Source organism: Gorilla gorilla, chromosome 3 (genome assembly GCF_029281585.2).
Source record: "Gorilla gorilla gorilla isolate KB3781 chromosome 3, NHGRI_mGorGor1-v2.1_pri, whole genome shotgun sequence".
Classification (NCBI taxonomy): domain Eukaryota; kingdom Metazoa; phylum Chordata; class Mammalia; order Primates; family Hominidae; genus Gorilla; species Gorilla gorilla.
This window is the reverse complement of record NC_073227.2, coordinates 50,081,787-50,103,564: the sequence shown is the minus strand read 5'-3', so window position 1 is coordinate 50,103,564 and position 21,778 is coordinate 50,081,787. Positions and strand designations below refer to the sequence as shown.

The following is a 21,778-nucleotide window of genomic DNA, read 5'->3' as shown; positions in this document are numbered from 1 at the left end:
ACATTAACTTTGAGGGTCGTCTTGGGGAAAAAAATGAGTAATTATTCTTGTCTGGCTTTGTGAAATTTTTCAGAGTAATATCACTAGGAGGAAACTGGATATAATTTGGTACTTTCTCATATGGCAATGACATGAAGTAATAAATGGCAAGTGGGAAAGGGGAAGGAAGAAGAAAAAAGTATAGAATGAATCATATTTTTGTAAAGAAGGGGTAAGGAATTTGAAACTAAGAATAGAGTATCAAATTATATATATATATATAACAATTTTCTATCTTAAAAATAAAACTGGAATGTTATTTCACTTAAAATGTACAGCATGCAAAATACTCTGTAATAGTAAAAAAAAAAAAAAGAAAAATACACCAACGTAAAGTCTCACAATTTTCCAGTAAATGAGATTTCTGGATCAAAAATCACCATTACAAACCCTTTAACCAAGGATTTATTTTTTGTTTCCAGCATTACAATTTGCAATAATTCATAAATTTCCATTTCAGTAAGTTTTAAGACACAGATCTCACACAGGCAGTTGGGTCCACATGTTAACAACTCATTAATTCAGCAAAGAGATCACCCAGCTGCCATTCTCATATGAACAATGCTCACTGCTACCTGAACATTTTAAAGTACGTTATGAGTTGTTTTGATGATGACAGCTGCAGCTTTTCACCACATTTTCAATTACTGAATTGCATGTTTTTTTTCCACCTTGATAACTTAGGGTCAGTAGAAAGCTATTTACTTACATGTTATAGTCAATATAACTATGCTAAATGCCCATTTGTAACTGGAAGAAACTCACAGACACAGTATGAACTATATTATACAAAATCATGACCATGAGTTTCAGTGATTCTGTCTCTCTCTTAAAGCAAGAAATATCCCACAGCTCAGATTTACATAAGTAGTGCCGCCTTTTAAATAAAAGTCAAATGCTGTCCTGCCTGTAAAATTATAAATATTTCTAACCCATTTTACAGAATTTTAAAATGCTTATAAATGCATTATCTCCCAGTAAATAAACATTATGGTACTGAACCTCATTTAAAAAAAAGTCATCACACTGGCCCATGGAAATATCTAGGACTATATCTCCTAACATTAGAAAAATTAAACCAAATAAGGGGAAAAAAGCAAAGAAGAAAAAATAAATTTTACAAAATGGCAACTACTATGACCTAAAAGAGTGTACTGAGATGTCTTCATTCAATTCAGTAACTAAACATTTCTGGAATGAACATTTGTAGATAACTAGGTAAGGAGAGTGATTCTCTTAGCACTCAGGTCAAAATCACAAGGTATGGAGAAATAATTTCCACATTCTATAAGGAAAGACAGATTTTGAAACGGAGTGACTGTTTAAAAACCACATACCAAGATTTAGCCAGAATATTGAAGACTGGCAGATCTTGATGGAGTGAAATCTTCAGAGGCAACAAATTAAAAATCATGATCCTATGGATGCCACTTATTTTTACCATTGTGAAAAAACGAAAGATGGTTGCAAAGTACAGTATACACTGAACAGGTGAAATATGGGACATTATGAACAATTTAAATAACCAAAATGTTCCCTATGGAAGCATAAAAACATGATTTTCAAATTGATTCAACTTGTAGTGTGTCTCTTAGATGTAAGTAGTAGTTTTAATTCTGTGTCCTGCTGAGTTGCTCTTTACATAAAATATTTCCTTCATCTTAAAAAAAAGGCTTCTGCATGGCACTGAGTCCTTCAGTGTAGGAGAGGAGGAAACTTTGTAGAGTGGACGGACAAACTTGTTTCCAAGGTCCCCACCCAGGTGATTCATTCCATCAAACTCACAGTATCTCCAAATCTACATGTCGAACTTCGGGATTTCGTTTCTGGAAAGAAAAATCACCACCACATTATTTGCAGCAAAATAAAATCTTGTTTCTTTTTATTCCTTTTGGTCATTAGAGCCAATGAAAACATTTGCAAACTATTTCACTATAGCATACTAATGAGAGAAATAGTTGCATAAGAAAAAAAAATAAGATCAATAGGTAAATAGGCATACTATAAACAGTACAATAAGTAGTATCACATTCCTAAGTTTGTTCATGTGTTTGTTAATATAAAAGTGCATTAAGGATCTAGTAAATGCCAAGCATTGCAAAGCACTGGAAATACACATTTTTGTGTGGTGAAAAGAAAATCACTGCAAAACAATAATAATCAAAAAGAGTAAATTGACAACCACTCATTTTATATACTTTAGCAACAATCCATGTATTCTTGGGCCGGGCCCTGTGCTAGAAAACAGAGCTATGATTATTAAATAAGACTCTGTTCCTGACCCTGAGTGACTCAGTTTAGCTAGGGAGACCAGCATAGCAGTAATCATCTACAAGTTAAAGTATTAGAGCTAATAATAAAAAGTTAACATTTATCATTTATTGCTTACTCACTCATGTATCAAGTACTGTGTTACATGTGCACATGTATGTGTGTTTTAAAAGCCTCATAACCTAATTACTATTTCCATCTTATACATACATCAGGGAAAACTGAAGTATGAAGAAATTAACTAACCTGTCTGAAGTCACACTGCTAGTAAGTGATGGAGCCAGGATTGATTCCAGGCCTGACTCCAGGCCTGATTCCAGATCCCAAGCTCCTATTACACTGTACTAAATAACAACACTGGGAGCAAAAATGAGACAGCCATTTTGCTCATGAGATCTAGAAAATTTCACTGAGGATATAATATCTAAGCTAGGTCTGCATATGATGAGCCTTCCAGGTAGATAATGAAGAGTGTCTAGACAGAAAACACAACATCAGCAAAGTCAGACAGCCTGCAAAGTGTGCACTGGCACTATGGTATAGCTAGCACAGAAGCTGCAAAAAGGGTAGGGTTGGTAATGAGGCTGGAAAGACAGGCAGAAATCAGGTTGTTAAAAATCTTATATGCTAGCTTAAGGAACTTCAATTCAATAACAACCAATACTGTCTACTATTACATGCCTACTCTGTGCCAGGCATTGAAGTGTATATGACAATGAGCTGGGAACAAACAGTATTTGCCTTCAGTGGACTTACGTTTGGTAGTGAGGTGATATAGGTAAATTAAGTAGGCAATTACAACACTCGGCTACCACAGAGCAAAGTAAAGATTTTGGGTTTCTTTTTCCTGTGAGTGCACAAAGGAAGGGCACCTGGCCGGGCGCGGTGGCTCACGCCTGTAATCCCAGCACTTTGGGAGGCCGAGGCGGGCGGATCACAAGGTCAAGAGATCAAGACCATCCTGGCCAACATGATGAAACCCCGTCTCTATTAAAAAGTACAAAAATTAGCTGGGCATAGTGGCGCACGCCTGTAATCCCAGCTACTCGGGAGGCTGAGGCAGGAGAATCGCTTGAACCTGGGAGGCAGACGTTGCAGTAAGCCGGGATTGTGCCACTGCACTCCAGCCTGGCGACAGAGCGGGACTCCATCTCAAAAAAATAAAAAAATAAAAAATAAAATAAAATAAAAAAAAGGAAGGGTACCTAAATCAACTTGAGGGGAATTACAAATATGATAAAATGTAATATATTAATACTGTGAGAAGCGAGGACAGAAAGTAGTGTATAAAAGAACTAAATCTACATCTATCGTAGAGGAAATACTGTTAAATCAAGAGAAGTAGTATAAGACTTTTATGCAGAAATATGGCAATAAATAAAGACATACTAAAAGTATTAAAAATGGTTATCTCTTAAAATATAAGTACTGAGGCAGGTGAGGCAGTGATAGTTATTTCTGTTATAATCTTTTCAGTTCTATTTGACTTTATAAACTTTGTGCATTATTGATAAAAATTGCAAAAATAAAAAGGGGAGAAAAGTTCCTGTAAATGATTCATTTAGGATTCCTAGCTTAAAAATATCCTAGGACCATGTGCATATTACTCGTATTAAAGGCATCCAGTTATAAAAACAAAATCTGGCAGAATGTTGGAGTTTTGCTCCAGCAAGAACACTCTACTGAGTGCACACAGGGATTTTTCTTATAACTAGTGTTGCTCAGGTGTGCCTGGGGGTACTTTCCTCTTAGATCCTAATGTGGGAATGACCAGGGACCTTTTAACAAGGAGGGCACACTTTTGTACCCAACTTTTTCCTTATTTAAAACTATTCCCTGTCTCTAGAACTCCTTAAACTCAATATAGAATTAAAAAAAAAATTCTCCAAACAGAAATGAAACTAAATTGTATCTTCCTACTCCAATCAACCCTTACCTATCCTAATATGACTTGAAAAATTTACCTGTTCATTAAAAGTTTGACATTATTCTGTCTAAAAAGCATGATATAAACAAATGTGTACTAATAAAAGCTTTATCTAAAAAAAAAAAAAGCCTAAAAATTTGCTCTGCTTTTTAAAATCAAGTTTTCAGAGTAAACTAATCAAATTTGTAAAAGCATATGTGCACAATACAAAGCACACAATATATGCTGAATGAATAAATATGATTAATATCCTTAAAATTCAATGTTTACTGCTCAACAAGATATCATGTGTATAGTAGAAACTAATATTTATTGAACAGAACTGAAAATCAATAATTGGTATCCAATTTAAAATTTTCACCCACTTATTCAACAAATACTTTAAAATCCATATTCCTTGCATTGCTCAATACCGATTAGGCTATTTTACACACCATGAGGATTTTATTCCAATACTTGCAGAGAGTTAAAGCCCAAATCACATAATTTATTTTACAATGCTGCAGATTCATTAAAAACAATGCTTTAAGAGAAACTGTAGAAACAAAGGCAAAGTAAAGAACAGAGCATTTAATTCAGACATTATTTATAAGGAATTTATGAATGCTACAGCAGCCTCCCAATGAACTAATTTCCATTAATCATCATAAACAAAAAACTTAATGGAGGGATAGGAGAAAGGTTTATCTATACTCTGAAATACAGAGATAAGACAAAAAAATGTTTAACAGGTCAAAGAACTTCAAAATAATAACAAGATATATTTTATATTAATTTTGTAGTTCCTATCTTGTAATATGGGAATCTATGAATTAGTCTCTCTTATTTTTAACATCTTTACAAATAACTATACAAAAGTTCTAGAATTTTTTTTTTTTTTGAGATGGAGTCTTGCTCTGTCGCCCAGGCTGAAGTGCAGTGGCACAATCTCGGCTCACTGCAACCTCCACCTCCCGGGTTCAAGCAATTCTCCTGTCTCAGCCTCCTAAGTAGCTGGGACTAGAAGGGCCCGCCACCATACCCAGCTAATTTTTCTATTTTTAGTAGAGATGGGGTTTCACCATATTGGTCAGGCTGGTCTTGAACTCCTGACCTCAGGCGATCCACCTGCCTTGGCCTCCCAAAGTGCTGGGATGACAGGCGTGAGCCACTGCACCCAGCCACAAGTTCTGGAATTTTAAGCCAAAAATATAATCTATTTCAACACTCAATGGCATTACTCAACAGAGATGACTCCACTGGTACAGAATTATATAAATGAGTGTGACCTCCCAAAATAATCCAATAATAATTACAATTTAAACTCAGATACTAAAAATGAAGGAATATGCCAGTGAACAAAGTTTTAGTTTTCAAAAGAAAATCAGCTTATTTTCATGACTAAGAAAAACAATTACATTCATGCATTCCCTTTTGGTTTGGCACCTCAACTATGAACAACATGTCCTTTGACTTAAGATTAATTATGCCTTATTATCTTTATTTTATTTTGTTTTATTTTTATTTTTATTTTTTTGAGACGGAGTCTCGGTTTGTCACCCAGGCTGGAGTGCAGTGGCTCAAACTCGGCTCACTGCAAGCTCCGCCTCCTGGGTTCACACCATTCTCCTGCCTCAGCCTCCTGAGTAGCTGAGACTACAGATGCCTGCCACCACGCCCGGCTAATATTTTGTATTTTTAGTAGAGACGGGGTTTCACCATTTTAGCCAGGATGGTCTCAATCTCCTGACCTCGTGATCTACCCGCCTCGGCCTCCCAAAGTGCTGGGATTACAGGCATGAGCAACCGCATGCGCCCGGCCATGCTTTATTATCTTAGCCAAGGACATTTCCACCTGAATGTATGGATTATACTTACCTTCCCGGTTTGAAAGACTTACATAATTCAAAAACATTATTAATGATTTAATAGCCTCTAGTTAAAGTACAAAGTTAGCTAAACAAAAACAATAAGGTCTGATTGTTGTAAGAGTAAATGTAGATGACAAGGACCAATTTGGTGACTATTCTTAAATCTGGCTTCTGATTTCTTGTATCTACTAAAATGTAAAGCAAATATTTAGTCCATCATTTTCCTTGCCAGCAAAATAAAAACAAATAGAATAAAGAGCAAAGTTTATTCAATCTTGTGCTACCTTGCACAAAAATAACCATTGTCTCACATTTTATATAGATTAGTTGTTTGCAAAGTGCAGTTCAAGGACTGCTGGGGTCCTGAGACCTTTTTAGGGGGACTCTAAGGTCACAATTTTCATAGTAACTGTAAGACATTCTTTGCTTTTTTTACTATGCTGACATTTCCTGATGGCATAAAAACAATGGTGGGTAAAACTGCTTGCACCTTTGCACAATTCAACACAAATGGCATCAAACAATACCAGTAGTCATTGTCTCTACTGTCCCACACTTGACATAAAAAAAAAAGCCAGTTTCATTTTAAAAAGTCTTTCATGAAATAGCAAATGTATCCATTTTATTAAACCTAAACCCTTGAGTTCACTTTTAAAAATACTGTGACAAAATGGAAAGTACGTAAAAGTACTTCTTTGATTGCTTAAGTTGTGAGCTGAATAAACTGCTTTTTAATCTAGAGTACATTTTTATTTGAAAGATTAACAAACTCGGTTTATTCAAATTTGGGTATTTGGCAGGCATCTCCTAAAAAATGAACAAAATGAGTCTTATTTCAAGGAAAACAACAGTATTTGTTGCTAATGATAAAATGCAAGCTTTTAAGTGGAAATTTAAGTTGAAAAACATATCCACCCCATCAGCCTGAGAGTGTACCCATTATTTAGAAATGTATCAACATCTGAAAGATCTATGCACTTCTGTGAACCAGTATTTTCCAAAATACTAATTCATAATGTTATAGAATCATGCATGGGTAAAAGATTCATTCAGAGTATAAAAATAGACCAACAGATTTTAATATAACAGTGTATAGTAGAGAATTAATCTTACCCAAAGGGAGGTTTGGCTTTTGTTCTCCATAACCGGGAGGGAATTTCTAGGCCCTTGACATGTCCTGCCTAAAAGTGTCTTTGTTTATCTGGGGGCATTAACTTTAGAATGTGATATATGATGGGGGCCTTTGGCCACACAGTATCTGCTCTACCTCTAGAAGGGCTAGAGACAAAAGGTCAGCTACTTAGGCAGTCAACTATGGAGCCTCAATAAAATCTCTGGTCATCAAGTCTCAGATGAGCTTCCCGGTTGGCAACACGTCATGCTACTGTCACACTTCATTGCCAGGAGAGTAATACTATACATTACAGAGAAAAGACAACTGAAACTTCATGTTTGGAACTTTCCTGGACCCTCCTGCCCTATGCACTTCTTCTCTTGGCTGATTTCAAGCAGTATCCTTTCCCTGTAATAAACCAAACCATGATGGGTATAACATGATTCGGTGAGTTCTAAGAGTCCTAGCGAGTTATTAAATCTGAAGGTGCTCTAGGGAACCTCCTGAACTCACAGTTGGTATTAGAAGGAAGGACAGTCTTGTAGACTGTGCCCCCTACCTTCACAAGTAGCATATGAAAAGTTCATTCATTGATTTGGTTTCTACCAGCTGTTATAACACCAAAAGAGAGTATCACAATTATCTCAAAAGGCTATAGAAACCGTTCTCCCTTTCCTTCATATTCTTCGGCCAAACAATCAAATCACTACAACTGAAGGCAGAAGCAGATATGGGAATGTAGCTGTCTTCTACTAAGCCAGGCATAAGAGACTTTTGCAAAAATGTGAAATATCACTCTTCTAACTACGTTTTTTCATTTTGGAAAATATAACTATTTATATAAAAATGTGGGCTTGGCGCGGTGGCTCACGCTTGTAATCCCAGCACTTTGGGAGGCTGAGGTGGGCAAATCACAAGGTCAGGAGTTCAAGACCAGCCTGGCCAACATAGTGAAACCCTGTCTCTACTAAAAATACAAAACAAAACAAAAATTAGCCAGGCGTAGTGGTGGGTGCCTGTTATCCCAGCTACTTGGGAGGCTGAGGCAGGAGAATCCCTTGAACCTGGAAGGCAGAGGCTGCGGTGAGCTATCGCGCCACTGCACTCCAGCATGGGTGACAGTGTGAGACTCCGTCTCAATTAAAAAAAAAAAAAATGTGACTGGGTGGGGTGGCTCACTCCTGTAATCCCAGCACTTTCCAGCACTTTGGGAGGCCAAGGCAGGCAGATCACTTGAGGTCAGGAGTTTGAGACCAGCCTGGCCAACATGGTGAAATCTCATCTCTGCTAAAAATACAAAAATGAGCCGGGCATGGTGGCAGGCACCTGTAGTCCCAGCTACTCAGGAGGCTGAGGCAGGAGAATTGCTTGAACCCAGGAGACGGAGGTTACAGTGAGCCCAGATCATGCCACTGCACTCCAGCCTAGGCAACAGAGTGAGACTCTATCTTAGTTAAAAAAAAAAAGTTATTTATATTAAATAGGTGTATGTTTTTAAAAGTAAATGATAAATATTTTAAAATTTATCTACTTTCATGCATGATTTGGTAAATATCAATAACTATAACTCAAATAAATAAAATCTCTTTGGGGTCTGCAATAATTTTTAAGAATGAAAGAGTCTTAAGACCAAAATATCACCTAGAAAATTCAAAAATTATGTCAGATAAAGCTCATGAACTATAATATTAACAAAATCTTATTTGAAGTACTTGTATTAATCTAATCGGATATCCAGAGTCTCAAAGGAAAACTTGAAAAGTAGAGATGGAAGTTTTTTTCTTCAATTTTTTACAAAATTAAAGAATGGTCAATATCAACTGAAGAAAAAGCACTGCCTTCAACAAATTATATAAAGATCATTTACAAGTTTTTATTCATTGCAAACAGAATTCAAATGCCAATAAATGGCAATTTGAGAACACTGAGACATTTTAAAAGACAACCTGATCAGGATCAGGTAATATTTCAGTAACATAATCAATAAATTACAATAACATCCAACTGAATAGAAACAAACAAAAACAGAAAATAATTTCAAATGGGCTAAAAGCAAGATATACATTCTATTTTTTCTAACTTTTGACCAGAGTCTAAAGTTTCCTTTTCATCTTTCTCTAGGAACTTTCAAAATGCTTATTTATTAACAAACAAAAAAACCCCCTTTGACTATTTTAGAAACTAAGCAGGCTGCATAAAATACTGTTTAAAAGTAAAGAATCTGGTTCAAATCACAATTTCCCTATTTCCTTGGGTAAATTATTCAACTTATCTAACCCAGTCATTTTCTTGCTTATAAATACCTACACACTGTGGAGTTATGAGTGGGTTAAAGCATGCATGTGATGGATGCACTTAGTGTCTGCTGTAGAGTAAGTACTCAAAAAAATAGCTGCCATTATCATTATGTTATTTTTATGAATACATCTTACTTTCAGTTCCTTCTCAAGTCTATCTACTTCAGCTCCTAAAGTATCAATAATATTTTCTCCATGTTTAAGCATAAAGGTCTCTAGTTCTTCAGGAGTTTTCACTTCTTGAATTTCCTATAAAGAAAATGAAAACAGGAAAATAAATTTTTTAAAAACCATAGTGGTACACTTATGACTCCTTAAAAAAAAACAAACCTATAACAAACACCATTAAGTTTAATGAACATTTTTAAAACTTTAAGCCACAGGCAATGGATTACCTATTTCCAAAACAATTCGGATCAAGAAAACTGAGTATACTACTACACAGAGGTAGCACTACAAAATTACTGGGGAAATAATATAGTCAATAAATAGTGTTAGAATATTTTCCCTTAAGAAAAAAAATTGAATCCCTATGTCAGACCATTAAAATAATTCGAAGTGGATGAAAGACATAAGGGTAAAAAACAAACCAAAAAACTACTAGATGAGAAGAGAATATTTTTATGATAATGGGATACGGAAGGATTTTTCATGCAAAAGAATAAAAAGCACAGAGGAAAAGATTACAAATCTCACATTAAAATTAAAAATCATATTAAATATTTTGTATAACAACAAAAAGAAAAGGAAGTTATAAACTAGAAAAAAAAATTGCATATATACAAGTAAGAATTAGCATCCAGGATATTAAAAATAAAGACCTTTCCAGGAGTTCAAGACCAGCCTGGCCAAGATGGTGAAACCCCATCTCTACTAAAAATAGAAAAATTAACCGGGTGTGGTCACAGGCACCTGTAATCCCAGCTACTTGGGAGGCTGAGGTAGATCATTGCTTGAACCTGGGAGGCGGAGGTTGCAGTGAGCCAAGATCGCGCCACTGCACTCCAGCCTGGGTGACAGAGCGAGACTCTGTCTCAAAAAATAATAATACAATACAATAAAATAAAGACCTTTCAAATCTATAAGTGTAATACAAATGAACTTAAAACATGAAAAATCAGGGAGCAATGTAGAGGAAATCCCACTGGTCAATGAACTTCAATGTTTATTAACCTCAATGCTCCAAGAAATAAAATTAGAACAAGATACTATTTCACACCTATCAAACTGGCAAAAATTTAATAACTCTATTAATACAATCATGTAAGAATATGAAGCAAGAACCTTGATATACAATGATGGAAGTTAAATTGACACACTTTGGAAAATAACTTGGTAAGACCTAGGCAAGCTGAAGGTAAGTACACCCAATGGCCCACCTATTTAAAATCTAGCTATCTATATATACACCATACTAAAGAAATTTTCATATATGTGAACAAGGAAACGTGTGAGAATGCAATCATGGCATTGTTTCTTTCTTCTTTTTTTTTTTTTTTTTTTTTTTTTTTGAGACGGAGTCTCGCCCTGTTGCCCAGGCTGGAGTGCAGTGGCACGATCTAGGCTGACTGCAACCTCCACCTCCCAGGTTCAAGCGATTCTACTGCCTCAGCCTGCCGAGTAGCTGGGACTACAGGCACGCGCCACCACACCCAGCTAATTTTTGTATTTTTAGTAGATACGGGGTTTCACCATGTGGGCCAGGATGGTATCGATCTCTTGACCTCGTGATCCGCCCACCTCAGCCTCCCAAAGTGCTGGGATTACAGACGTGAGCCACCGTGCCCGGCCATGGCATTGTTTCTAACAGTAATATAAATGTCCATCAACTGGAGACAAAATAAATAAATTACAGCATATTCATAGGATGAAATGCTCTATAACAATGAAAGTAAACTGACTAGAGATATATAAATTAACACGGAAGAATCTAAAAAATATGTTGTTACGCCAATTGTAGAGATGCATACAGTAGGATACCATTTATACCAATTTTTAAACATTCAAAATGTTACATATTATACTAAAAAATGCTGAAAAGTATAAAAATCTGAATGGAAAAGACAGGTACCAAATTCAGCATAATGTTTAATTCTAGGGATGGAAGAAGAAGAATGAGATATAGAAAGAGAAAATGTGGGCTTGAACTGTTTTTGTAATTATTTCTTTTTTTAAGACCTTAAGCAAACACACTATAGCAAAATGTTAAGATTTGACAGGGGCAAGTGGTAACATCTGTGCTGTTCATTATATTCTGTTTTATAAATTCTCTTTTAAACTATTCTTAATAAAAAAATGGATTCTGGAGTCAGGCAGATCTCGATTCATATATGACTCCATCTCTGTGGCACTACAACTTAAGGCAAATTACTTAATCTCTCTGTGTTTCAATTTCTATATATGTTAAAATAAAAATGTTATTTCATTGTTGAAATAACAGGGTTGTTGAGGGTAAATTAGATAAAAAAAAGATTAAATGCACATAGCAAGCATGTAATAGTAAGTTTGTTCTTTTGCTGTCTCCTCTGAACCCCTCCATAGTAAATATAAAGGTCTCTGTTAAATTTTGGAACCTAAGAAGTTGAGAGCTAAAGTGCCTTTAAGATCTATAAAAAAAAATTTCATTTTGTTTACCTTAAAAGCATTTTTCTAACCCTCAGTTATGTAAGAAAAAACAAATAAACTTACTTGTAACATTTGGTCAAAATCTTGTTTTTCCAAATATGATCTTGTAACAACTCGCCCATCAAAATCTACTTCTGCCTTAAATCTTACTTTACCTAATCCCAGATCTGTGGCTTTAACATCATGAATTGCCCTGCAATCAATAACAATGCATACAAATTTATTTATACATACATACACATATATATACTTTAATAGCACAAAGGCTTGAATTATTGTTTTTTCCCCACTAGTTACGAGAATGGACTAAGATGGCTTCAGAGTATTCACCATTAAGTACCACCCATCATTTTCTAAGGCCTGTCCGTTTAGCTTTTTTTTTTTGGCATGATATCATACAAAGGTGCAAACTTAACAAATATTATTTTATGGTAATTTTTATATATGAATTATAAAGCTCGTGTATTAAAAATTCATTAACTCTGCTGGGCGCAGTGGCTCATGCCTGTAATCCCAGCACTTTCGGAGGCCGAGCAGGGAGGATCACCTGAGGTCAGGAGTTTGAGACCAGCCTGGCCAATATGGTGAAACCCTGTCTCTACTAAAACTACAAAAATTAGCCAGGCATGGTGGTGCATGCCTGTAATCCCAGCTACTCAGGAGGCTGAGGCAGGAGAATTGCTTGAACCTGGGAGGCAGAGGTTGCAGTGAACCCAGATTGTGCCACTGCACTCCAGCCTGGGCAACAGAGTAAGACTCTGTCTCAAAAAAAAAAAAAAAATTAAAAAAAAAAAAAAATATATATATATACACACATATACATATTTTCATTAACTCTAAATCAATTTTCTAAAATGTCATGTTATCTCATAAGCCTTTGTCTCCATATATCCACTTATCAATTTCCTAAATGCCATACAAAAATTTGTTTTAATTTATAATGGTGTTGTAGAGTATATTAACCAATTGTATGTTCACTAGCTTCTTTAAAAGTCTTCATACAATGCTGTGAAGTTCTCTATTAGAATGAGGTTAATAATAACTGCCACATGGGACTTGATGTGAGGAATAATGAGCTAATACATATATAAAATGTTTAATATAGTAAGAACTATAAGGCAGGCATTTAATGGATGGCTTTCATAAGTGGATAGGGTGACATCTTTATTTTATACATGATAAAATCATCCTAGAGGGGCATAAGTGACTTGCTCAAGGTAATTTAGCTAGTAAACAGCAGATTAGGACTCCCCAGCCCAGCTCTTCAGAAGTCCAAGCCCAGTGGTATTTGCATCATACCCTTTTGCCTCCCAGACAGGAAAGCAGATACTCAAGCATAACTACTTTTCACCCCTCCTGCTCTAACCCTCAGTAAACAATCTTGCCTAGAAACTGTTGAGAAATTCTCTTCTTTCTACAGTGATCACTGTAAGATCTTTTCTGTACAGCACATATAAGAAACAACAAAACACTCTGAATTCTGAGGACATGGAGATTTACTAGAAAAACAAGCCTACGTAACACTCCAAGTATTCTTACAACATTAGACCCTAATTTCTGAGGGATCCTGAGCGGGTTACTAAACACTGAGTCCAAAGTTTTTTATCCATATAAGGAAGCTATATTTTAATCAACCATCAAGGATGAAATAAGAATTAATGTTTTAATATTTATAGTTACATGTGCTCAAGTTAAAACAAAACTTTTTCAGATTGGCAAGAGGCTATATCATTTATTCTTTTTTTTTTCTCTCCTGGTAACTCACAGAACATATTTATTCATTTTCAAAAATCATTTCTACTTTAGTCTTCACAGAGTATTAACACATTTCATTATTTGGCTGGTATGTGAGTAGCAACTAATAAATATATTTAGATATACTTTTTCCTTATGTTCTTACATATAACTAACTACAGACAGAAAACTGTTTGGAGGGCTCCCAATGATCAATCCCTGCCACCTATACGCAAGCCCTTGTGTGATCTCCTCTCACTGAATGTGGGCTATAACTACCAAATATGGCAAAGTGATGAGATGTCATTTCCAAGACCAGGTGACTAACCTGTGACTTTTGTCTTGTTCACACTCACTCTCTATTGCCTTATCAATTTGCACGCTTTGATTAAGCAAGCTGCCATGTTGAAGAGGCCCATTTGGCAAGGAGCTAAATCTTGCCAACAATCATGTGAGTAAGGTTAGAAGCAGCCCCTTCCCCAGGAGATGACTATAATCCCAGTCAACACCTTGATTACAGTCTATGAGAAACCCTGAAGTCGAAGACCCAGATAAGCTGTGCCCTGATTCCTGACTCACAGAAACTGTAAGATGGTAATATGTTGTTTAAACCACTAAGTTTTGGGCCAATTTGTCACACAGCAGTAGGTAACTAATATACTGTTTAAAAAATTGTATGAATTTTCTGGATTACTGACGTATTTTTTCCAATAATTGAATCCACAGATATTCACTCTTCCACAAAATTTCAAATTTGCCAGTCTTTCAGTTTATAGCTCTTTTTTAGACATTACTTATTAAACAATATATACAAAATTATAAACATGTATGTAGCAACAACAGAGCACCAAAATATATGATGCCAAAACCAAGAAGAAATGAAGGGAGAAAGAGCTAATACAACAACGATAACTAGAGACTTCGATACTTTCAGTAACGGATACAGAGGCCGGGCGCGGTGCTCACACCTAGCACTTTGGGAGGCCGAGGCGGGTGGATCACCTGAGGTCAGGAGTTTGAGACCAGCCTGGCCAACATGGCCAATGATGAAACCTCGTCTCTCAGGAGTTTGAGACCAGCCTGGCCAACATGGCCAGTGGTGAAACCTCGTCTCTACTAAAAATACAAAAATTAGCTGGTCATGGTGGTGAGCACCTGTAATCCCAGCTACTTGGGAGGGTGAGGCAGGAGAATCACTTGAATCTGGGAGGCGGAGGTTGCAGTGAGCCAAGATCGTGCCACTGCACTCCAGCCTGGGCAACAAGAACAAAACTCTATCTAAAAAAAAAAAAAAAAAAAAAAAAAGGATAGAACAATAGAGCAAGAAGATAATTAGGGAAATTGAAGTCACTATAAACCAATTAAACCTAACAAACATCTACAGAACACTCTACAACAACAGCAGAATATACATTCTTCTCAAGTGCACATGAATATTATCCAAGACTATATGTAAGGCCATAAAACAAACCTTGGTAAATTTAAAAGGACAGAACTAATATAAAACATATTCTTTGACCACAATAGAACAAAATAATAAATCAATAATGGAAAGAAATCTGTGCAACTCACAAATACGTAAAAATTAAGTGACATACTCCCCTAAATAACTGAAAAGAATAAAAAAAGAAATTAGAAAATACTATTAGATGAATGAAAATGGCACAATATATTGAAATGTGTGGAATGCAGAGAAAGCAATACTTAAAGGAAAATTTGTAGCTGTAATTGTCTATTTTAAAAAAGAAGAAACATCAAATTAAAAGCTTAACCTTAAGACAGTGGAAGAAGAGCAAACTAAACTGAAAGCACGCAGAAGGAAAAAAATAATAAAGATTAAAGGAGAAAGTCACGAAAAAGAAAATAGAAAAACAACAGAGAAAGTCAATTAAACCAAAAGCTGGTTCTTTAGAAAGATCAAGAAAATGAACAAACCTTTAGCTACACTGACCAAGAAAAGAGAAGATTCAAATTACAGAAATGAAAGATGAGACATTTGTACCAACACTAAAGAAATAAAATGGATTACAAAGGAATATTATAAATAGCTGTATACCAACAAATTAGGTAAATTAGAAGTAAAACACAAATTCCTAGAATACAAGCTACTTAAACTAAGTCAAGAAGAAACAGACAATCTGAACAGATCCATAACAAGAGATATAATTACTAATCAAAAAACTACCCACACAGCAAAGCTCATATCCAGATACTTGAATTCTACCATTTAAAGAAGCTAACACCAATTATTCACAAACTCTTCCAAAAAAAATAGGAGAGAACATTTCCCAACTCATTCTCTGAAGCCAGTATTATCTTAATACCAAAACCAGACAAAAACATCACAAGGAAAGGATATTAATTTGGATTATCTCACATTATGTTAATAACTCTAATACTGATTTTCATAATGCTCAACTTCTAATCTTTTTTTTTTTTTTTTTTTTTTGAGACAGCGTTTTGCTATGCTGCCCAGAATATAGTACAGTGAGTGGCTATTCACAGACATGATCATTGCACACTAGCCTCAAACTCCTGGCCTCAAGTGATCCTCCTGCCTCAGCTTCCCAAGTAGCTGGAACTATAGGCATGTGCCACTGTGCCCGTCTCTCAATTTCTAATCTTGTTCCAATAAGATAGTTACTTTTCAAGATTAAACATATAGGGCATAGAATATAAATCTAGTAATCATTAATATATTTTACTAATTCAGATATACAGGTCATTTTAAAAAGATTTAACTTAAAGATTTCAAGTACAATACACAAAAAAATCTTATTTTAAAGTTTGAAAAAATATAGAGCGAGTTAGTAGAAAACTGGGTTTTTAAAGGTTTGTTCTTTTATTTCATTATAAAACCACAATGCTGCTAGAATTTCACTGAAAAGCACTATTAGAATTCTGTATCTCTTCTGCTGATTGTCTCCTAAGTCTCCAGTTCTTTAGTTTTATGTAATTTAAAAGATAAAGATTATAAGAAAAATACTTAAAATAAGCTAAAACAAAGTCTATTTTCAAAGTAAATATAAATTATATTTAATTTGGTAATCATTGCCCAATGAACAAAAATCTTTTTAAATTTAATATATTCAATTTGTAATTGCAACACGAATATAAGGCAACTCTACAGGTTCCATATTAAGTATTTCCACTAAGAAGACAACCACTTTGCAAACTTCTATTCTCACTATATCAACTTGACTGTTCCTTACTCTAAAAATTAGAAGTATAGAAAATTTAAAAGGAAACTTAGAAGGAGTTTCCTAAGTGTATTCTTTCTTCCTTCCAGGATTATAATTCTGAAAAGTTACAGACTAAAATGTTCTGAAGACGAGGAATCCAAAACTTCCTCTGGAAGTATTTACAAACCAGGCATTTCTGTTTTTTAATATGTTTTTGTAAGCCTTAACAGGATTACTGGAATAAGGCTGACCTTACTGATGGGTCATTCTCCAGGAGTTCAGTGAGCCGTTGTACTTGTTCTGGCTGGATGGACCGCCCTAAGAGTGCTTCTGTGTTAGTGTAGATGAGGAATGCTGAGACCATGCCTAATAAGGTGCCCACACCCAAAGAACCTAGGCTGTCATACAGTGGATTGCCTAAATAAAGCACATAAAAAAATCAGTAAATTAACAGTTTATATTATTTCAGTGAACTTTATAGAGAGCAAAGAACCAGAACAAGTAAATCAAGGCACTTGAAATTTATTCCTAATTTCTTTAATTACTTCCTTTAATGACTCCTAATAGTTTTAATATATCACAAAATGAGGATGCTACAACTTGCTTTCATAAGAGTACTATGTGACATAATTAAGATCTCTTACTTGTACCTGTCATTACATATATGAAGTTTCTGAGCACATTTAGAGACACCAATACAAAAAAATGACATAATGAAGAATCCATTTCTTTTAGATATATCCATACACTTTTCCTACACCAGATAGACAAAATAACAGAGAAATCAAAAGCTGAAAGAAACCTTTTTCTGTATCTTCTTCCTACTAATGTTCTGTAAGAGAATTAAGCCCTACAGAAAATAATATGGGTGACTCTCTTCTCATCCAACCAAGGATGATATATAGCTAGTATCATTCTAGATAAAAAGGACAGAACTTAATTCATTACATGCCATAGGTGCCTCAAGGTGGTGCTTCTCAAAGTGTGGTTCCTGGACCAGCAGCCATCACTTGAAAACTTGGTAGAAAAGCAAATTCTCAGACCTCATTTCAGGCCCCTGAATAAAAAATTCTGGATGTGGGTTTCAGCATTCTGTGTTTCCCCAAGCCCTTCAGGTGATTCTGATTCTAATATTTGCCTTAGGTTGTCAGGGCTTCTCTCCCAGAACCAATGAGAAAGGCTGATTTATCATCTATGAATGTATAGGTAATATTTATATAATAGACACCAATAAATACATTTTAAATCTTTATAATACATTTTACACATGGCTTTTATGACTACAAGTCTTTTTATCCCAAAGATGAAATGTCATCAATATATTTAACTCTTCTTAATGCTTGATAAAACATATATTTTGCTAAGCTGTAACACTAAAAAGCAAACTTGTTTATCTATACTAAGTGTTAAAAATGATCCGCTTGTAAAACATTATCCATTAGAAGTTTTGTAATTATAGAGCTCAAAATCAAATACTGCTCTTTAGAAATCCAAATGTAAAGAGTTATTTTTATTTAAATATATACATTCATGTACTCTTAAAGAAATCACAGGAATATTAGCTGAAAGAAAATACCTTTTTTAAGAAAACTTTTATTTCTTGGCATGTTAATTTAACTTGAATAAATTAGCTAATTAAGAAAAATTTAATTCATGTAAAATACATTACATATTTTTGTAAGTTTGATTTGATTGGTTTCTATTATTATGTAAAAGAAAATAAATTATTCAAAGTTGACATCTGCATCAAGTCACACTTTTCTTAAGCCTAAAATTTTGCTAGTAATTTATGTTCAAAAACAGTCTAAAACTATGTGGTCAACCAGAAAAACAATCAACACTTTTACAAATATTTTGGATCACAATAAACATCAGAGAATGCTGGTTTGGTATTAAAATGCACACTCAGAATGAGAAAGAAGTATTCATATTTCAGACTATTTGAAGAAACACTGCAGAACTGTGGAAGCTCGTCACCTAAAATTATTTTAAATATGTAAGGACAAATAGAGAAGAATGGAAGAAGTTCCTTTCCAAGAGAATTCCAGCTTCATAAATTGAGTCTTTTCATGCTAAATGGTTCTTTTGTTTTCGAAAATAAAAATAAAATAGAATTGTCTTTTCATTTACTTGTATTTTATTGGCCCTCAAAACACTTAATTAGCTACCAAAATAAGGACAGAAACAACTTAGAATTAAAGAAATAGGAAGGCAACAGTAGTTATTATTGGCATTAAGGGTGGAAAAAGACAAATGAACAAGAGCCACAATGTACGGTTAAGTCCTCATTCATGTTGTCAAAAGGTTCTTAGAAACTGCGACTTTATAGGGAACAACATATAACAAAACCAATTTTACCATAAGCTAACTGATACAAACAAGAGTTAAGTTCCGGCCGGCCGCGGTGGCTCACGCCTGTAATCCCAGCACTTTGGGAGGCCAAGGTAAGAGGATCACCCCCGAGGTCGGGAGTTTGAGATCAGCCTGACCAATATGGAGAAACCCCGTCTCTACTGAAAATACAAAACTAGCCAGGCGTGGTGGCGCATGCCTGTAATCCCAGCTACTCGGGAGGCTGAGGCAGGAGAATCGCTTGAACCTGGGAGGTGGAGGTTGCAGTGAGCCGACATGGCACCATTGCATTCCAGCCTGGGCAACAAGAGCAAAACTCTGTCTCAAAAAAAAAAAAAGAGTTAAGTTCCTATGGCATATTTCTGGTCACAAAAACATCACTCAACTTCTAAGACCCAAAACATGTCTAATATTGAACACTGAAATAAATGTGGGCTACATATACATTTTTAAAAATTAATAAAAACTATGTAAAATAATTATTTACCCAATTTTTGGTGAATCAGTGAGTATCAGCAATAGTAGGGGTGGTGGGTTAAATCAAAGAATAAATGTTTGCAAAGTGAAAATTGTAAGGAACACCTATCACCACCACATAATTAAAAAATAAACAACCACAAATATGTAGGCTTGCTGAGTGCTTTCATGCATCAGTTATTGTCCTGCATTTGTCTGATTATCATCTACTTGAGCCTATTCTAGCAGCTCAGGACACAAGAAGGAACCAGACCTGGCCAGGATGCCATCCCATGGCAGGGCACACTTACACACACCCCCACACTCACTCAGATTGGGACTATTTAGACACCCCAATTCACTGACCATGCACGGCATTGTGATGTGGGAGGAAGTTGGAGTGCCCAAAGAAAACCTATGCAGATAAAGGGAGAATGAGCAAACTCCACAGAGACGGTAGCTCCAGTTAGGAATTGATATTTTTCGCAACAATGTTACAACAAAATCAAGTTGAACAAAACAATGTTATTTGAGGACCTATGTATATTTATTTGGAACTTTAGAGTTTATTAAAACTCTCATATTTTCTTAATAAACCTAAGAGGTTACCAAGGTAAATATTATCCACACTTTTATAGGTAAATAAAAAGTTCAGAGTGATTGCACAATTTTTTAAGTCACAGCTAGAAAGACTTACAGCATTACAGAAATCCTTTACAAATAGCCTTCCTTATTTCTAATTTAGAGACATTTTTAATTCAAATAAACCTGAATACTTCTGCTGACCAAATGTCTTACATAAGTCAATGATTAGTATGGAATTAACATTTAACAATTTGTTGGTTTAATATTATTCAATGATATAAGAGAAAATTCCCACATATTAGAGAATTATTTAAGTAGGACAAATAAATCACCTGTAATTTAAGAAATATTTACCTGTTATAGAAGTAAGGCCCATGCAAGTGGCTGCTATTATAACTCCCAAGACTGCAGCAGTATCCTCCAATAATATCACATTTGTACTAGGATCACGACTTTCCATTACTAGTCATTGGGGAAGAGACAAGACAAGAAAATTTCTAAAATCTTAACTTGATACTATCAGGTAACATTTTAATAAGTATCCATTTAAAATCAAGATATAAGTTAAGATAAAAAAGTGTATGAGAGATTATGATTTTAAAAACCTTGCTCAATGCAAACATAATTTCTTGGCTTAAATGTCAACAATAACTGATACATAAAGTCAAATTACTTTCTCAAGTTATATAACCATATAAAGAAATACCTTAGTTCACTTAAGTCAAATCCAAATATAAAGTATCCATGTTCAAATTTCTATACTACATTTCTTTTTAATAAGGGCTGAAGGATATGTAAGAGCCATACAGGGATGATATTCAGATATATTTTGTACATTTCTATTAGGAACAAAGCAATAACAGTACTAAGTAATTTTAAGCAAATAAGGGAGGTGAAACAAACACTTGGTTTCTAAAATACATACCATACTTGTAAAATGACATTCCTTTAGCCCGAGCATTCCTACGAAGTTCATTTACAGCAACAAGAAGTGTTGCTAAAAGAAAAGCATTCATATCAGCAAGACAGAAACTTCATGCCTCCAAACTTTAAAGATGGCATCTCAAAAGATAAACAAATAAGCACAACATTTTAAAACTAGGGTTGGCAATACGGACAAGTTCTATGTTAATTAGTTGTTATCAATTAATCATTATAATAAAATGAACCCCATAATTCTAAACCATAATAATTAAATATAATTACTAATAACAACAGCTTTAGTTTATTGAAGAGCTGCTATTTGGCAGCACCACACTAACCACATTCATTTCTGAGCCTCCCAATCTTTTGAAGCAGGTTGTGTTATAACCATTTCATAGACTTTCAAAGATGAGGGGCCCCAT

The 21,778-nt window shown here is 34.8% G+C and overlaps 1 protein-coding gene across 1 annotated transcript in view; it reads right to left on the bottom strand.

The window, feature by feature from the left end:
- Positions 1–428: 428 nt before the first annotated feature.
- Positions 429–21,778, bottom strand: part of SLC30A9 (solute carrier family 30 member 9) — a 92,605-nt gene continuing 71,255 nt past the window's right edge. The window contains exons 13-18 of the mRNA XM_019025661.4: positions 21,358–21,429; positions 20,787–20,894; positions 17,291–17,456; positions 12,187–12,316; positions 9,634–9,747; positions 429–1,865 (exon numbers count right to left, since the gene is read on the bottom strand). Of these exons, the coding sequence (XP_018881206.1) occupies positions 1,821–1,865; positions 9,634–9,747; positions 12,187–12,316; positions 17,291–17,456; positions 20,787–20,894; positions 21,358–21,429 (635 nt within the window). The 3' untranslated portion in view covers positions 429–1,820. The remainder of the gene's footprint in view (positions 1,866–9,633; positions 9,748–12,186; positions 12,317–17,290; positions 17,457–20,786; positions 20,895–21,357; positions 21,430–21,778) is intronic.